Source organism: Lampetra fluviatilis, chromosome 60 (assembly GCF_964198595.1).
Source record: "Lampetra fluviatilis chromosome 60, kcLamFluv1.1, whole genome shotgun sequence".
Lineage (NCBI taxonomy): Eukaryota > Metazoa > Chordata > Hyperoartia > Petromyzontiformes > Petromyzontidae > Lampetra > Lampetra fluviatilis.
In genome coordinates, this window is record NC_136334.1 from 6,396,280 (window position 1) to 6,416,248 (window position 19,969).

A 19,969-nucleotide genomic window follows, 5' to 3' on the forward strand; every position below is an offset into this window, starting at 1 on the left:
CTTTTTAATGATTGAGCTGTTTGTTGTTGTTGTTTGTTTGTTGTTGTGTAGAGGAGGAAGAAGACGCAAGGAAGATGGGGCTACCGCCGCTGGAGTTCGTAGATTGTCACATCGACAGCCCTCAGTTCAGGGAACGTCTCAAGTCTCACGAAGTTGCGCTCGACAAGACGAACAAGTTCATCAAAGAGCTCATCAAGGACGGACGAGGCCTCGTCGCCGCCTTTAAAAGTGAGTCAAAGACTTCGTCAACAACACGACAACAACAACAACACGACAGCAACACAGCAACAATCACAACACAACAGCAACCACACAACCACAACAACAACACAACAACCACAACAACACAACCACAACTCAACCACAACACAACAACAACCACACAGCAACAACAACACGACAACAACACAGCAACACAGCAACAACAACACAACAGCAACCACACAACCACAACACAACAACAACCACAACAACACAACCACACCACAAACACAACAACAACACAACAACAACACAACCACAACAACAACAACCACACAACCACAACAACACAACCACAACAACACAACAACACAACTACAACAACACAACCACAACCACAACAACACAACAACAACAACACAACCACAACAACAACAACACAGCAACAACACAGACACAACACAACACAACCACAACACAACACAACCACACAACAACAACAAAACAACACCACAACAACAACACCACAACAACAACAACACGACAACAACGACGCCCCTAAATAGGTTGACCGGGGCATGGAGGCTTGTAGCTGTTGTGTAAGTCAGTCGTGAATTGTACATTCTTATACAGCAGCGCCTTAAATCTTGTGAATTGATTCAAGTATAACGTTGCAATGTCTATTGTTTTTACTTAAAACTAACTTGGCTATCATGTTTAATCTCTGAGTTGAGTGTCTGTGTTGCATTGGGTCGTATCTGTGTACAAGGTGGGGCTGTCTGTGTGGTCATTCGTGGTGAGGAGTGATACATCAGTGGCTTAAATATCAATGGATAGTGTTTAAAACATAACTTCATCATCATCATCACTCAGTTGGGTGTCTGTGTGCATTGAGGTTGTAGCTGTCAGACACCGTGATCCTGTCTTGTGCAAGTCAGTCGTGAGTTGTACATTCTTATACAGCAGTGCCTTAAATCTTGTGAATTGATTCAAGTATAACGTTGCAATGACTATTGTTTATTTAAAACTAACTTGCCTATCATGTTTAATCGCTGAGTTGAGTGTCTGTGTTGCATTGGGTCGTATCTGTGTACAAATTGTGGCTGTTTGTGTGGTCAGTAGTGGTGAGAAGTGATACATCAGTGGCTTAAATATCAATGAATAGTGTTTAAACATAACTTCATCATCATCATCAGTCGTCAGCACGAAGTGTTCGTGTCTGTGTGCATTGGGGTTGTATCTGTGAATACTGTGAGTCTGTGTGGTCAGTAGAGAGGAGTCAATGACAGTGGCTTTCACTTGTGAATGGATTTCGTTACAACGTTGCATTGACTATTGTTTACTAAACATAACTCATCGTTTTTCATCACTCGGTTGAGTGTCTGTGTGCATTGGGGTTGTAGCTGTAAATACTGTGGGTCTGGGTGGTTAGTCGTGAGGAGAAGTGATACATCAATGGCTTACACAACAATGGATTAAAGTTGTAATGTTTGCAATTAATAGTGTTTAAAACATAACTTCATTATCATCATCAGTCTTTATCACTGAGTTGGGTGTGTGCATTGGGGTTGTGTGGGACTTTGTTATCAGTCGTGAGGATAAGTGTTACAGAAGTGACTTACACATCAATGGATTAAAGTTGTAATGTTTGCAATTAATAGTGCTTAAAATATAACTTCAGAATCATCAGAAATCTGATTTTTTCAAATGCGTTTTTAAACCTTTTTATACGCTTCCGCTTGCTAAACTGTTAGTTCATTTAGTAAATGGATTATAATATAATTGTTTTACACTAAGTGTCTGCTATTGCTATCTGCTGAACAGCGCTTTGAGATATTTTATGGAAAGCGCTTTACAGTATAAATGTAATTGTAGAAGGGAAATAATAAAATAATAAAAATATTACAAATATAAAACAATAAAATTCTCACGACGTTTCAACTGCAACACAAGCAATCATCATCAAGGTGTGAAATCCACAGCAAGACAATTTGAGAATATGAATCCCTGCAGTCACGAAAGCTTTAAATCAAAATTTCATGTAATTGTTGTTATAAATCTTTTCATCGTTGAGTTGAGTTCACGTGTGCATTGGGTTGTAGATGTGAACACAGCGGTACTGTGATCAGTTGTGAGGAGTGAATTACACAGTGGCTTAAACTTCTGAATGGATTCAAGTATGGTATTTGCAATTAATAGTGCTTCAAACATAACTTCATCATCATCATCAGTCTTCATCACTGAGTTGAGTGTCTGTGTGCATTGGGTTGTAGATGTGAGCACAGCAGTACTGTGATCAGTTGTGAGGAGTGAATTACACAGTGACTTAAACTTCTGAATGGATTCAAGTATGGTATTTGCAATTAATAGTGCTTCAAACATAACTTCATCATCATCATCAGTCTTCATCACCGAGTTGAGTTCACGTGTGCATTGGGTTGTAGATGTGAACACAGTGGTACTGTGATCAGTTGTGAGGAGTGAATTACACAATGGCTTAAACTTCTGAATGGATTCAAGTATGGTATTTGCAATTAATAGTGCTTCAAACATAACTTCATCATCATCATCATCAGTCTTCATCATTGAGTTGAGTTCACGTGTGCATTGGGTTGTAGATGTGAACACAGTGGTACTGTGATCAGTTGTGAGGAGTGAATTACACGGTGACTTAAACTTCTGAATGGATTCAAGTATGGTATTTGCAATTAATAGTGCTTCAAACATAACTTCATCATCATCATCAGTCTTCATGACCGAGTTGAGTTCACGTGTGCATTGGATGTAGATGTGAACACAGCAGTACTGTGATCAGTTGTGAGGAGTGAATTACACAGTGGCTTAAACTTCTGAATGGATTCAAGTATGGTATTTGCAATTAATAGTGCTTCAAACATAACTTCATCATCATCAGTCTTCATCACTGAGTTGAGTTCACGTGTGCATTGGGTTGTAGATGTGAACACAGCAGTACTGTGATCAGTTGTGAGGAGTGAATTACACAGTGGCTTAAACTTCTGAATGGATTCAAGTATGGTATTTGCAATTAATAGTGCTTCAAACACAACTTGATAATCATCATCATCAGTCTTCATCACTGAGTTGAGTGTCTGTGTGCATTGGATGTAGATGTGAACACAGCAGTACTGTGATCAGTTGTGAGGAGTGAATTACACGGTGGCTTAAACTTCTGAATAGATTCAAGTATGGTATTTGCAATTAATAGTGCTTCAAACGTAACTTCATCATCATCATCATCAGTCTTCATCACTGAGTTGAGTTCACGTGTGCATTGGGTTGTAGATGTTAACACGTGAAGGAGAGTGGGGTTGATGTATTGGCTTCAGCATCTGAGTTGATATCCTTGCAATTAATAATCAAATATACATGTTACAGTCGTTGTCATCAGTCACGTGTCTGTGTGCAGTGTGTCGGGCAGCTCTCAATAGCAGTCGTTGTTGATGAACACATCATATGGAGGAGTGTGGTATTGGTTGCAGCATCTGAATAATATCAAGCGTATTACTATTGCTGCTGCACTTGAAAATGTTAACGCAATGGAATCTCGGTTTATCCGCGTGCGGTTGATCCCATTCGTGGATTAACTGCGCGCAACCTGAGGCTTTGACCTACATTAATATCTCGTGGATTTTCCCCTAAGCAAGAAGTTAGTCGTCAAAAACAGTAACACGTCGCTATTCTTGGAAATGTTTTATTTACAAGTCACACGGGGCTTAAACCCAACAGAGGAGTTTGCAATATTCCACATCATCATCATGGGTTCGATCCCGACCCTGACGCCTGCTCCTGTATATGTTGAGTTTGCGTGTCTCTCTCTCCACGGTGAGATGTTAACTACCTCGCCTGGTATACAGGAGGTCGTGGGTTCGATCCCGACCCTGACGCCTGCTCCTGTATATGTTGAGTTTGCGTGTCTCTCTCTCCACGGTGAGATGTTAACTACCTCTCCTGGTATGCAGGAGGTCGTGGGTTCGATCCCGACCCTGACGCCTGCTGCTGTATATGTTGAGTTTGCGTGTCTCTCTCTCCACGGTGAGATGTTAACTACCTCGCCTGGTATACAGGAGGTCGTGGGTTCGATCCCGACCCTGACGCCTGCTCCTGTATATGTTGAGTTTGCGTGTCTCTCTCTCCACGGTGAGATGTTAACTACCTCTCCTGGTATGCAGGAGGTCGTGGGTTCGATCCCGACCCTGACGCCTGCTGCTGTATATGTTGAGTTTGCGTGTCTCTCTCTCCACGGTGAGATGTTAACTACCTCGCCTGGTATACAGGAGGTCGTGGGTTCGATCCCGACCCTGACGCCTGCTCCTGTATATTTGGAGTTTGCGTGTCTCTCTCTCCACGGTGAGATGTTAACTACCTCGCCTGGTATACAGGAGGTCATGGGTTCGATCCCGACCCTGACGCCTGCTGCTGTATATGTTGAGTTTGCGTGTCTCTCTCTCCACGGTGAGATGTTAACTACCTCGCCTGGTATACAGGAGGTCGTGGGTTCGATCCCGACCCTGACGCCTGCTCCTGTATATGTTGAGTTTGCGTGTCTCTCTCTCCACGGTGAGATGTTAACTACCTCTCCTGGTATGCAGGAGGTCGTGGGTTCGATCCCGACCCTGACGCCTGCTGCTGTATATGTTGAGTTTGCGTGTCTCTCTCTCCACGGTGAGATGTTAACTACCTCGCCTGGTATACAGGAGGTCGTGGGTTCGATCCCGACCCTGACGCCTGCTCCTGTATATTTGGAGTTTGCGTGTCTCTCTCTCCACGGTGAGATGTTAACTACCTCGCCTGGTATACAGGAGGTCATGGGTTCGATCCCGACCCTGACGCCTGCTGCTGTATATGTTGAGTTTGCGTGTCTCTCTCTCCACGGTGAGATGTTAACTACCTCGCCTGGTATGCAGGAGGTCGTGAGTTCGACCCTGATGGCTGCTGTATATGTTGAGATTGCGTGTCTCTCTCCACGGTGAGATGTTAATTAGCTCGCCTGGTATGCAGGAGGTCATGGGTTAGATCCCGACCCTGACGCCTGCTGTATGTTTGGAGTTTGCGTTTTCTCTCTCTGTGGTCATGTGGATTTTCCCCGCGTCCCCCGGTTTTTCCATCCGCATTTAGAATCAACGTATTTGGCTGCTATACATTTGCACGCGATAAGCCACATCGTTGGGCTATCATTTGTGGCCAGGTCGCTCAATGGGCCTTACCTGGTCAAATAAAAAATTGACCCGTAAAAACAAAGTTTTTCGCTATAAATCCTTTATATGCGTGGCATCGGTTTTATTTTATTATTCATTTCTGTTTTTCTTGAGTAAGAGTTTCATTTTTATCACATTGGTATTTTAAATTAAATATGAAAAAAAAATTCCTGAAAAGTGGAAAATTTAGGAAAAAAATTTTCCACGAAAATAAATTGTCACGCACAACGAGTCTGTGTGCAAAATGTCAGCTCGATTGGATCACGGGAAGTGGGTTAAAAAACGATCGAAAGATTTGCACGGTCGTAAGCGCGCAAGCAAGCAAGCAAGTGAACTTAATATAAAGGATTTAAAAATAGTTGAATAGTTCATCATCATCATCACGATCCAAGGGCAGATATCCCGTCGTTGTCCACTACACATTCCGTCATTGGTTTACACTTTCCTCTGCACTGTAGTGGCAATATGCTCAAGTAGTAAAAGTTGAAGGTGGTATAGTACTATAGTAATAGAGCAAGTGCAGAATCACTGAACTGGAATTTTTCGATTTAAAGCTTTCGTGACTGCAGGGATTCATCTTCTTGGTTCTTTCGGTAAAGTCACGTAGAAGGGAAGTAATAAAATAATAAAAATAAAACAATACAATAATTCTCACGACGTTTCGGCCACAACGCAAGCAGCCGTCCTCAGGTGAAGAACAGGGCTGTCGGAAAGACAGCGTCTGAATTATTTTATAATGTTTTATTTTTATTATTTTATTACTTCCCTTCTACGTGACTTTACCGAAAGAACCAAGAAGATGAATCCCTGCAGTCACGAAAGCTTTAAATCGAAATAAACCACTTGGTTGAGCTATCGATTGTGTTTTAGTTTAATTTATTAGGCACTAGCTGTACTACCCCCGGCTTCGCCCGGGACTTGGATCCACCACGCCCAGCCGCCTTTGTCTCCCCAATGGCGATGTTCACACACCACACTAGTTACTGGTTTGAGGCTGAGTCGACCTAGGGGAGGCCCAGTACCGGTTGAAATAATCGTCACCGGTGGTGGCCGTGAGCGGGAATCGAACTCGGGTCGCCGGGTTCGTAGCGCAGCGTAGCGCTAACCACTACACCACAATGCGTTACGCTTCCACGTGCGCGGGTCACGTGACAGATGTGACGTCACAGCTCAATTGCCATGCAAATAATCAATGCATTATTGAGCCCCCCCCCCCCAAAAAAGTGTATTTGTATAATGTTTGCATGGTGTACAGTCTGGAAAGTACCCACATGGCAAATTTCAAGTTTGTTGCATGTCGGGAAGTACGCTAAACATTTTGAACAGACACACATAATCACAACTTTGCCGTTTATATATTTATGGAGATAACCCTGTGAGGCATGCGGCTCTTGACTCAGAGCGCAACGGCGACAAGTAAAAACATGAACAAAGAAACGACTTCAAGTGACTACACGCAACAGAAAAAAAAATCGTGGAAAAAAAACAGCAAAGTCTTCCATAAAAAAACACCGCATTTCAACGCCGCGTACAAAAATCCCAGTGGGATGCAAGTCAAACAATAACAACCATTAGACAATGTTGTTGATAGTGGCCAGGTCGCAGAATTTGAGCAGGTAAGGCCCAATGCCAATGCCTTACCTGGTCAAATTTTAAATTGTAGGTGTAGTAGTGTATTGGTCATAGCTACGGAAACTGTGGCCAATCGTCAGGAGTGGAATGATCACATTGCATTTATAAAGTCTGAACGGATGAAAGTTCTATTTATCATGGGACCTTTTTGCCAGTATGAAAGTATGAAAAATAGACTTTACCCTTTCTGGCAATAAAACACGAGTTATGTTAAGATGTTCAAACCACAGAGACCCATAGACTCACACAGAGACCCATAGACTCACACAGAGACCCATAGACTCACACAGAGACCCATAGACTCACACAGAGACCCATAGACTCACACAGAGACCCATAGACTCACACAGAGACCCATAGACTCACACAGAGACCCATAGACTCATGTCAAGCCTGGTGGTGCCCATTCAGACGCTGTCTTTCCGACAGACCTGTTCTTCACCTGAGGACGGCTGCTTGCGTTGTGGCCGAAACGTCGTGAGAATTGTATTTTATTGTGTTTAATTTTTATTACTTTATTTCTTCCCTTCTACGTGACGACTTTACCGAAAGAACCACGAAGATGTTCTTAATTTGCTCATCGCACAGCAAGTAGATTTGTGAATGCGTGTCCACAGCGGGGACCCGTCATCCCCCTTGTATGCGCATCGTTGTCTGTCTACTTGGGGAGACAAAGGCGGCCGGGCGTGTGGTGCTGGCCACACGACCCACTCGTGTGCCACCGTACCGGCCTTCGTAGCCGCCGCTGCTGCTGCTGCTACTCGCCAACAGCACTTGCCCCAAAAGTCCGTTGAGGCTACACGCACGGGGGGGGTCCTTTGTCTGGTTCACATTCGTGCAATATTCACCCCCCCCCCCCCCCATCATTTATTGGTTTTTATATTGATTAGACTTCATTTGTAATTGTACTGTGCTCTGATCACACACCTGTCAACCCGTACGGTTTTATATCCGTATTCTTGTACGGGGGAATTGAGTTTGCAAGTCCATACGGCGTACAGCCGTTTCAATACGGGCAACATTTTTTGTCTATTTGTGCTTTGTGATGGGACTTTGTAGGATGAACGTTGAGATGTATAAGAGGCACGGGGTGACCAGTAAGGTCTGAGTTGGTCTGTAATGAGGTTGGCAATGATAAGGGGTTGGCAGGTACGTAGTGGTGAGTAGTGGTGAGTAGTGGTGAGTGTAATAGTGGTGAGTGTAGTAGTGGTGAGTGTACCATTGGTGAGTGTAGTAGTGGTGAGTGTGCTAGTGGTAAGTGTAGTAGTGGTGAGTAGTGGTGAGTGTACTAGTGAGTGTAGTGGTGAGTGTGCTAGTGGTAAGTGTAGTAGTGGTGAGTGTCTCTGTGTTTGTGTTTCTCCCTTGTGATGGGACGTTTGTAGGATGAACGTTTAGATTCATGAGGTGGCACGGGGTGACCAGTAAGGTCTGAGTTGGTCTGTAATGAGGTTGGCAATGATAATTGTCTTTTTACCCTCCTATCTGGCAACAAAACTGACACCTCTTTTTACAAGGAGTCATGTTTGCATAGACCACAATACCTGCAGTCATAATGCAAACAAAAACACAACTCTGATAATGTATGCACTGTCCTTGAAGTTGATTGGTCCACACCCGAGACAGCTTTCCTTAGAGCCTAGTCTCACATGGTGTTGGACCAGATGACTGCAGGTATTGTGGTCTATGCAAACATGACTCCTTGTAAAAAGGTGTCAGTTTTGTTGCCAGATAGAAGGGTAAAAAAACAATTATCATATTTTTTACTGGCAAATGAGGTTCCAATGGTGTAAATGCTTGCCCCGAGCTCTCATACTCTGATGGTGCATTGTCTTTGAGTTGTGCGCCTTTTGGCGTCATCTGGTCCAACACCATGTGAGACTAGGCTCTAAGGAAAGCTGTCTCGGGTGTGGACCAATCAATTTCAAGGACAGTGCATACATTATCAGAGTTGTGTTTTTTGTTTGCATTCCGACCGCAGGTATTGTGGTCAATGCAAACATGACTCCTTGTAAAAAAAGTGTCAGTTTTGTTGCCAGATAAAAGGGTAAAAAGACAATTATCATATTTTGCTACTGGCAAATGAGGTTCCAATGGAGGTTGGCAATGATAAGGGGTTGACAGGTTTGTGATCAGTCTGAAAATAATAATCGGCACGAGCCGACTTGCCTCTGCAGGGGGACGTTTTGTTTGCGTAACATTTTCGATTTCTCATGTGGTGACGGAGTTGTGTTTTGTATTCTTAGGTTTTTTCGGTAAAGTCACCAGGTAGGTAAAAAATTTAAATTAATAAAAGTAAAATAAAATAAAAATCACGACGTTTCGGAGGCAACACAAGCTTCCGTCTTCAGGTGGAACCGTCACAGCACGCTTGCTGTATCAAGTAAATGAGAAATGATACAGCAATCGTGCTGTGACGGTTCCACCTGAAGACGGAAGCTTGTGTTGCCTCCGAAACGTCGTGATTTTTATTTTATTTTACTTTTATTCATTTTAATTTTTTACCTACGTGACTTTACCGAAAAACCCTAAGAATATGAATCCTTGCAGTCACGAAAGCTTCAAATCTAGAAGAAGTTGTGTTTTGCTCCGACTTCTGTTCGCTTCATGGCTCTGCAGGTACAGTGACTTCGTTTTGTATTCCTTTTGCCATCCGGGTCAGTTGCTCTTGCGAACGAGACTCATCCCAGTCTCTGGTTAAACAAAATAAACTCATTACTTAAACTCACTCATACAGTCATTCACTCGCCCACGATCGCTCGCCCGCTCGCTCGCCCGCCCGCTCGCCCGCTCGCTCGCCCGCGCTCGCTCGCCCGCTCGCTCGCCCGCTCGCTCGCCCGCTCGCTCGCCCGCTCGCCCACTCACTCGCCCACTAACTCGCGTACTCGCTCTCGCGAATGAGACTCAAAATCATTGTAGGTACTAAAAAAAAACTCTTGAGTTGAAGTGCAGAATGCATTGCCCACCACCTCACATATAGCCAGTGACCATTTATGGCTGAGTGGACCTAAGGGATGCCCAGAACGGGCCCCGGATAAAAAATAGCCACTAAGATTTGCACGCGCACTTGTGCAAGTTGTATTCTTACAACGATCACCCCCAAGAGAGCGTCAAACGCGGAGACGGAGCACGGGAAGGAACGCGGCGACGTGTGTGACCGCCAAACTCAAAGTGTAAACGAGACTTGCCGAATAATGGTTAAAGGGAATATAGAAGACGGCCACGCGCAATTAGAACGCCTGTAATGGGACGGACAAATGAGACAAAGGTTCCCCGTATAGCCTGCACAGACTGTAGGGGCAAGTGCTGTTAGCGAGCACCTATGAAGGCCGGGCACTGAGGCACACGAGGGGGTGGGTGGCCAGCACCACGCCCGGCCGCCTTTGTCTCCCCTAGCAGCGATGTTGTTTACACACCGCACCAGGTACTCATTTGAGGCTGAGTCGACCTAGGGGGGAGGCCCATGACAGGTTCAGATTAATCGTCACCGGTGTTTGCCGTGAGCGGGGATCGAACCCGGGTGGTCGCGTTCGTAGCGCAAGCGTGGCGCTAACCACTGCGCCACCGCTCCCCGTACGGGAAACAACACAGACAGGCAGACATTATAGAGAAGACAGCAGACGAGACAGAATAGAGACAAGAGGACACACGGCACACACCATGCACACCATGTGAACAAACGAGGCGGAGAAAACATTTTCAGTTTTTTCAGTTTCATTTATTAAACTCGCTGTACTACCCGGCTTCGCCCGGGACTTGGATTCACGACGCCCGGCCGCCTTTGTCTCCCCAGTGGCGATGTTCACACACAGCACACCAGTTACTCGTTTGAGGCTGAGTCGACCTAGGGGAGGTCCAGGACCGGTTGAAATAATCGTCACCGGTGGTGGACTTGAGCGGGAATCGAACTCGGGTCGCCGGGTTCGTAGCGCAGCGAAGCGCTAACCGCTACACTACAATGCGTTACGCTTCCACGTGCGCGGGTCACGTGACAGATGTGACGTCACAGCTCACTTGCCGTGCAAAAAAAAATGCATTATTGAGCTCCCCCCCCCCCCCCCCAAAAAAACCCCACAAAATTGTATTTTAATAATGTGTGCATGGTGTACAGTCGGGAAAGTAGCCACATGGAAAATTCCCAGTTTGTTGCATGTCGGGAAATACGCTAAACATTTTGAACAGACACACATAATCACAACTTTGCCTTTTATATATATGGAGATAACCCTGTGAGGCATGCGGCTCTTGAATCGGGGTGCAACCGCAACAAACAAAAAACTAAAACATGAACAGGAAAACATCTTGTAGTGACTGTGTGACTGAGTGCAAACAGAAAATCGAGGAAAAGACCTCGAAATCAGACGACGCGGACGAGACAACAAATGACAGACAAGACGAGATGGTCTACACAGACGACGAATATGATGATACAGACCATGCAGACCATGCAGACAACACATATAAGATGACAGTCTATAGATACAGACAACAGATGAGACGGACAAGACGGAGGAACCGCACGAGATAAATAAGTAATATTTAAAAAAACTTTTTAAGAAACACGCTTTAATGAAATGTACATTACTAGTAATATAGAACTTCACGACTCCAGGAAGTGGCCCCAAAGTTTGCCACAACGTAAGGGACCGTGGGCAATTACAGCCAACGTGAGTTGAGCGTGGACTATTAGATCCAAGCCGAAACATAACATATAAAAAAGAAATGGTTTAAAAATATTTTATTTGTATTTTTTACGATAGAATATAGTGTTGTCATCAGTATGACTTAAGTATACCGAGTTTGGAGTCGATACCACATTGGGAAGTGGGTTAAAATTGAGTTGCAACATTCGAGGATACAACAACAGACTGAGTGAGTTAAATAAAAGCGTGTAAATAGAATTTTTAAAATTTGTTTTTTATTTTTTACGATAGAATACGGTATTGTCATCAGTATGACATAAGTATACAGAGTTTGTAGTCGATATACCATATTGGGAAGTGTGTTAAAATTGAGTTGCAAGATTTGAGGATACAACAACAGACAGAGTGAGTTAATAGAAAGCGTGTAAAAAGATTGTTTAAAAATATATTTTACATTTTTATGATAGAATATAGTATTGTCATCAGTAAGAAATAAGTATAACAAGTTTGCAGTCGATATACCACATTGGGAAGTGGGTTAAAATTGAGTTGCAAGATTTGAGAATACGACAACGACGACGACAACAACCTACAGAGTGAGTTAAATAAAAGCGTGCAATAAAAATAATTTTTCAAAAATATGTTTTTAATTTTTTATGATAGAATATGGAAGTAGACCAAGTTTTCAGTCGATACCGCATTGCGAAGTGAATTAAAATTGAGTTACAACATTTGAGTATACAACAACAACAGACAGAGCGAGTTAAATAAAAGCGTGTAAAATAAGATCAATGATCGAACCGTTAACCACTTAAAACCCACGTCCAAACAGCCGAGGAATTGTGGATGATCACAGACAGGGCCTCCTCCACGCACTGAAGCGTTATAGTGAGAAAGCAAATTGATTTTCTCGCTCACCTTTAGCCTGCACGCGTACGGCAGTAGACGTGGTTAACGATTTACGGTGCGTCTCTCTCGCGTGAACTCTGCGCCACCCCAAGCGAGGTGACACAGACGAGAGGGACAGTCTTCTTGGTTCTTTCGGTAAAGCCATCACGTAGAAGGGAAATAATAAAATGATAAAAATAAAACACAATAAAATGCAATTCTCACGACGAACAATACAAACGAGACAGAACAATACAAACGAGACAGAACAATACAAACGAGACAGAACAATACAAAAGAGACAGAACAATGCAAACGAGACAGAACAATGCAAACGAGACAGAACAAGACAAACGAGACAGAACAATACAAACGAGACAGAACAATACAAACGAGACAGAACAATGCAAACGAGACATAACAATACAAAAGAGACAGAACAATACAAACGAGACAGAACAATACAAAAGAGATAGAACAATACAAACGAGACAGAACAATACAAACGAGACAGAACAATACAAACGAGACAGAACAATACAAAAGAGACAGAACGATACAAACGAGACAGAACGATACAAAAGAGACAGAACAATACAAACGAGACAGAACAAGACAAACGAGACAGAACAATACAAACGAGACAGAACAATACAAACGAGACAGAACAATACAAACGAGACAGAACGATACAAAAGAGACAGAACAATACAAACGAGACAGAACAATACAAAAGAGACAGAACAATACAAACGAGACAGAACGATACAAAAGAGACAGAACAATACAAACGAGACAGAACAAGACAAACGAGACAGAACAATACAAACGAGACAGAACAATACAAACGAGACAGAACGATACAAACGAGACAGAACAATACAAACGAGACAGAACAAGACAAACGAGACAGAACGATACAAACGAGACAGAACAATACAAACGAGACAGAACAAGACAAACGAGACAGAACGATACAAACGAGACAGAACGATACAAACGAGACAGAACAATACAAACGAGACAGAACAATACAAACGAGACAGAACGAGACAAACGAGACAGAACAATACAAACGAGACAGAACAATACAAACGAGACAGAACAATACAAACGAGACAGAACAATACAAACGAGACAGAACAATACAAACGAGACAGAACAATACAAACGAGACAGAACGAGACAACGAGACAGAACAATACAAACGAGACAGAACAATACAAAAGAGACAGAACAATACAAACGAGACAGAACAATGCAAACGAGACAGAACAATACAAAAGAGACAGAACAATGCAAACGAGACAGAACAATGCAAACGAGACAGAACAATACAAAAGAGACAGAACAATACAAAAGAGACAGAACAATACAAACGAGACAGAACAATACAAACGAGACAGAACAATACAAAGGAGACAGAACAATACAAATGAGACAGAACGAGACAGATGTTAACTACCTTGCCTGGTCTACAGGAGGTCGTGAGTTCGATCCCGACCCTGACGATGCCTGTTGTATATTTGGAGTTTGCGTGTCTCTCTCTCTCCATGGGGAGATGTTAACTACCTCGCCTGGTCTTCAGGAGGTCGTGAGTTCGATCCCAATCCTGATGCTGCTGTATATTTGGAGTTTGCGTGTCTCTCTCTTTCCCCGTGGTCACGTGGAATTTTCTCCAGTTTCTCCCTCCGTGTTTAGAATCAACATCACGTGCTTAGAGTGTTTGGCTGCTATAAAGTTCCACATGATAAGCCACTTAATTGAGCGACCATTTGTGTCAAGGTTGCTTCTGAAAAAGAGCCATTTCGCTCAGTGGGCCTTAGCTGCTAAAATAAAAAAATTGTTTTAGTTTTTTGGAAATGTGCACCAGGCCCTGGCACCAGGCCCGGTTCAGATAATCGTCACCGGTGATCAGAGGTCGCAACCGGGTACCCGATACCCGTACTCTACCCGATACCCGGCTACCCGTACCCAGCCGGGTACGGGTAGCCGTTTGCGACCCTGGTGCGGCCGGGTACGGGTAGGCCGTGAGTCACTGGCGCGTCACCGTTTGTCACTCATTTCGGGTAGGGTACGGGTAGGGAACGGGTACCCGTACCCGGCCGGGTACGGGTACGGGTCGCCGTTTGTGACCCTGGTGCGGCCGGGTACGGGTACGGGTAAGGAATCAAAACCCGTTTGCGACTTCTGTCGGTGATGGCGTTGGCCGTGAGCGGGTCGAAACTCGGGTGGCCGGGTTGGTAAGCGCGTCGCGCTAACCCCGGCGCCGCCGCTCCCCGCGATGAGGCCCCCACACAAAGACAAAGAGGACACACAGCGGACAATGTGACTTTCACCGACTCCCTCATGGTGCCCGCTGTGGCCTCGGCTCCTGTGCCAAGTCGCGCGAGTAACCTTCGAAGTGCGTGTTCTCACCTTCCCACGCACGCACGCATGCGGGAGGGCACGCATGCGGGCACACACTCATCAGCAAAGTCTCAGCCTGGTTAGAACTTAAACTAAAACAATTTTATTTTACCAGTTAAGGCCTAACTGAGCTCGCTGTATAGTTTTTTTTTGTCATGGTCGGTGATTGTGAAATATCCTCTTCTTGGTCCTTTCGGTAAAGTCGCGTACGTGACTTTACCGACTCACACAGAGACCCATAGACTCGCACAGACACAGACTCACACAGAGACCCATAGACTCACACAGAGACAAAAAGACTCACACAGAGGCTCAGACTCACACAGAGATCCATTGACTCACACATAGACCCAAAGACTCACACAGCCAACAGCGACCACACAAACACACACACACCACATGTTCAGGACTTCATAATGCATAAATAGCTACATTTTACTGTGGAAAAATACATTTTTACGCCGCATTCCATTTCAGTCTGCATGTTTTCCCGATGATAGCGCTGTACAAAATGATGTCCTTCACTCACCCCGGAAGGCCTCACTGAGTCTTACGACTGGTATTCTGGAGGGTTTCTGCAAAGTTCAGCCACATCAGTTCCATTGGTGTTGAGTGTTTGGCTTCATCCGTCTCTGTGCGAGCATGTGGATCACTATGTGAGTCTGTGGGTCTGTATGCAAGTCTACGGGTCTCTGTGTGAGTCTACGGGTCTCTGTGTGAGTCTACGGGTCTCTGTGTGAGTCTATGGGTCTCTGTGCGAGTCGATGGGTCTCTGTGCGAGTCTATGGGTCTCTGTGTGAGTCTTTGGGTCTCTATTTGAGTATATGGGTCTCTGTGTGAGTCTATGGGTCTATGTGTGAGTCTATGGATCTCTGTGTGAGTCTGAGCCTCTGTGTGAGTCTTTTTGTCTCTGTGTGAGTCTGTGTCTGTGTGAGTCTATGGGTCTATGTGTGAGTCTATGGGTCTCTGTGTGAGTCTATGGGCCTCTGTGTGAGTCTATGGGTCTCTTGTGTGAGTCTTTGGGTCTCTATTTGAGTCTATGGCTCTCTGTGTGAGTCTATGGGTCTATGTGTGAGTCTATGGGTCTCTATGTAAGTTTTATGGGTCTCTGTGTGAGTCTATGGGTCTATGTGTGAATCAATGGGTCTATGTGTGAGTCAATGGGTCTTTGTGTGAGTCTATGGGTCTGTGTGAGTCTACGGGTCTTTGTGCGAGTCTACGGGTCTCTGTGTGAGTATATGGGTCTCTGTGTGAGTCTACGGGTCTCTGTGAGTCTATGGATCTCTGTGTGAGTCTTTGGCAGAGGTGGGACAAAGTCATTGTTATGCAAGTCCAAGTCGAGTCGCAAGTCATCAAATTCATGACTCGAGTCTGACTCGAGTCCAAGTCACATGACTCGAGTCCACATCTCATAGGTGGGACAAAGTCATTGTTATGCAAGTCCAAGTCGAGTCGCAAGTCATCAAATTCATGACTCGAGTCTGACTCGAGTCCAAGTCACATGACTCGAGTCCACACCTCTGGTCTTTGGGTCTATGTGTGAGTCTGTGTCTCTGCGTGAGTCTATGGGTCTTAATGTGAGTCTTTGGGTTTCTATTTAAGTCTGTAGGTCTCTGCATAAATCTGTGGGTTTCTATGTATGTCTGTGGGTCTCTGTTTCAGCCTATGGGTCATATACTATTCGAGTGTAGAGGTTCCTGCGTTGTTCTTCAGATCCCATCTAGGTCTGCCGACATAGCCTCTGTGCAAGTCTTTGACGCTCTACGTCATTCTGCGAGTCAGTGTATTTACGTGTGTGTAGGGTCTGTGGATAAGCCCATATAAGTCCGCATATTTTCGCGAGCGTCAGTGCATTTCTGTGCGTTTGCACATTTCTTCCCAAGTCGACATCCCTCGAGCGCAATCGAGGCTCACTTAACAGACTGGTTTACCAGCTTGTGTGTGTGTGTGCGTGTGCGTGTGTGCGTGCGTGTGTGTGTGCGCGCGTGTGTGCGTGTGTGCGTGTGTGCGTGTTTGCGTGTTTGCGTGTGTGTGCGCGTGTGTGTGTGTGTGTGCGTGTGTGTGTGTGTGTGCGTGTGTGTGTGCGTGCGTGTGTGTGTGCGTGTGCGTGTGTGTGCGTGTGTGTGTGTGTGCGTGTGTGTGTGCGTGTGTGTGTGTGCGTGTGCGTGTGTGTGTGTGTGTGCGTGCGTGTGTGCGTGCGTGTGTGTGTGCGTGTGTGCGTGTGTGCGTGTGTGTGTGCGTGTGCGTGCGTGTGCGTGTGTGTGCGCGTGTGTGCGTGTGTGCGTGTGTGTGTGCACACGTGCGCGTTCACGTGGGGGCTAGCGGTCGTCAATAATCTTCTTGGTTCTTTCGGCAAAGTCACGTAGAAGGGAAGTAATAAAATAATAAAAATAAAACATAATTAAATAATTGTTTATAAGGGAAATAATAAAATAATAACGATGAAAATTATAAAATAATTCTCACGACGTTTCGGCCACAACGCAAGCAGCCGTCCTCAGGTGAAGAACAGGTCTGTCGGAAAGACAGCGTCCTAATGAAAAAGAAAAAATCCAGATGTTTTATTTTTCGATGTAAAGCTTCTTTCGTGACTGCAGGGATTCATCTTCTTGGTTCTTTCAGTAAAGTCACGTAGAAGGGAAGTAATAAAATAATAAAAATAAAACATGATAAAATAATTCTCAAATAATTCTCACGACGTTTCGGCCACAACGCAAGCAGCGGTCTCCCCGACAGACCTGTTCTTCACCTGAGGACGGCTGCTTGCGTTGTGGCCGAAACGTCGTGAGAATTGTATTTTATTATGTTTTATTATTTTATTATTTTATTATTTCCCTTCTACGTGACTTTACCGAAAGAACCAAGAAGATGAATCCCTGCAGTCACGACAGAAGCTTTAAATCGAAATTTTATTATGTTTTATTTTTATTATTTTATTATTTCCCTTCTACGTGACTTTAGCGAAAGAACCAAGAAGATGAATCCCTGCAGTCACGAAATAAGCTTTAAATCGAAATTTTAAAATGTTTTATTTTTATTATTTTATCATTTCCCTTCTACGTGACTTTACCGAAAGAACCAAGGAGATGAATCCCTGCAGTCACGACAGAAGCTTTAAATCGAAACAGGTCGTCAATCAATTTAGCGGACTGCACTTTGAGAGCTGGCCAATCCCGAGTTCGATTCCCGCTCACTGCATCCATCGCCGCGTAACGCAGGTGTTGAGCATCTGTCAGTCATCTCTACTACGGATATGTTTTGGTATACTGGTAGGAACCTCCTGGTTTACACCAGCCCACAGGGGATTATTGTGTCAGTCCGTCGTGCAGGGAGCGGCTGGGTGGGGCTGGGTAGGGAGGGGCTAGGTGGGGAGTGGAGGGTGGGGAGGGGCTGGGTGGGGAGGGGAGGGTGGGGAGGGGCTGGGTGGGAAGGGTGGGGAGGGGCTGGGTGGGGAGGGAGGGGCTGGGTGGGGAGGGTGGGGCTGGGTGGGGAGGTTAGGGTGGGGAGGGGCTGGGTGGGCTGGGTGGGGAGGGTGGGGCTGGATGGGGGGTGGGGCTGGGTGGGGAGGGGCTGGTCACCCCGTGGTGCCCTTATAAAACTCAACGTTTAACCTACTCACGCCGGCTTGTGCCCACCCGCACAGTCGGCCATATTTGCGGAACACACCACGCCGCCGTTGACCCTGCAGGCCATTGACCGAGCAACCCAACGTTCCTACCAGCTCCCTCCGCAGGACAATGTGTTTTTAACCAGGTGAAGCCCACTGTGCTGTGTGTAGCCCTTTGTCAGAAGCAACCTGGCTAACCCAATCGATAGCTCAACGGAGTGGCTCGTCATCATCATCACGTGGACATTTAGAGCAGCCAAACACTCTAAACGCGTGCACGTTGATTCTAAATGTGGAGGGGAAGAAACCGGAGGACCCGGAGGAAAATCCACGGTGTGTGGGTCCCTGTAAGTCTGTGGATGTCTGTGTAAGTCTGTGGGTGTCTGTGTAAGTCTGTGGGTCTCTGTGTAAGTCTTTGGGTCTCTGTGTAAGTGTGTATGGGTCTCTGTAAGTGTGTGGGTTTGTAAGTCTGTGTGTGTGTATCTGCAAGTCTGTGTGTCTCTAAGTCTGTGTGTGTCTCTATGTAAGTCTGTGTGTCTGTGTGTGTCTCTGTAAGTCTGTGTGTGTCTCTGTGTGTGTCTGTGTGTGTCTCTGTGTGTGTGTCTGTGTGTGTCTCTGTGTAAGTGTGTGTGTGTCTCTGTAAGTCTGTGTGTGTGTCTCTGTGTAAGTGTGTGTCTCTAAGTCTGTGTGTGTGTCTCTGTGTGTCTCTGTGTGTGTGTCTCTGTGTGTGTCTCTGTGTAAGTGTGTGTGTGTCACTGTATGTGTCTCTGTGTGTGTGTCTCTGTGTGTGTCTCTGTGTAAGTGTGTGTGTGTCACTGTATGTGTCTCTGTGTGTGTGTCTCTGTGTGTGTCTCTGTGTAAGTGTGTGTGTCTGTGTGTGTGTCACTGTGTGTGTCTCTGTGTGTGTGTCTCTGTGTGTGTGTGTCTCTGTGTGTGTCACTGTGTGTGTCTGTGTGTGTGTGTCTCTGTGTGTGTGTCTCTGTGTGTGTGTGTCTCTGTGTGTGTCTCTGTGTGTGTGTGTCACTGTGTGTGTCTCTGTGTGTGTGTCTCTGTGTGTGTGTGTCACTGTGTGTGTCTCTGTGTGTGTCTTTGTGTAAGTGTGTGTGTGTCTGTGTGTGTGTCACTGTGTGTGTCTCTGTGTGTGTGTCTCTGTGTGTGTCTCTGTGTGTGTGTCACTGTGTGTGTCACTGTGTGTGTCTCTGTGTGTGTGTCTCTGTGTGTGTGTGTCTCTCTGTGGAGAGAGTAGAGAGTTTCCCATACCTGGGCAGTGTGCTCATGACCAGCTCCAGTTTATCAGCAGAGGTCTCACTCCGAATCAGTCGAGCGGCAATATCTTTTCATCGGTTGCGTAACGCTGTGTGGAAGCTACCTGGTCT

General features: G+C 45.3%; 1 protein-coding gene across 4 annotated transcripts in view; it reads left to right on the forward strand.

Moving 5' to 3' along the window:
- LOC144950998 (rho GTPase-activating protein 26-like) overlaps positions 1–19,969 on the forward strand; it is a 106,209-nt gene that overhangs the window by 426 nt on the left and 85,814 nt on the right. For all 4 annotated transcript variants that reach the window (XM_078881212.1, XM_078881213.1, XM_078881214.1 and 1 more), the window contains exon 2: positions 52–228. In XM_078881212.1, coding sequence (XP_078737338.1) covers positions 75–228 — 154 coding nt within the window. In that variant the 5' untranslated portion in view covers positions 52–74. The remainder of the gene's footprint in view (positions 1–51; positions 229–19,969) is intronic.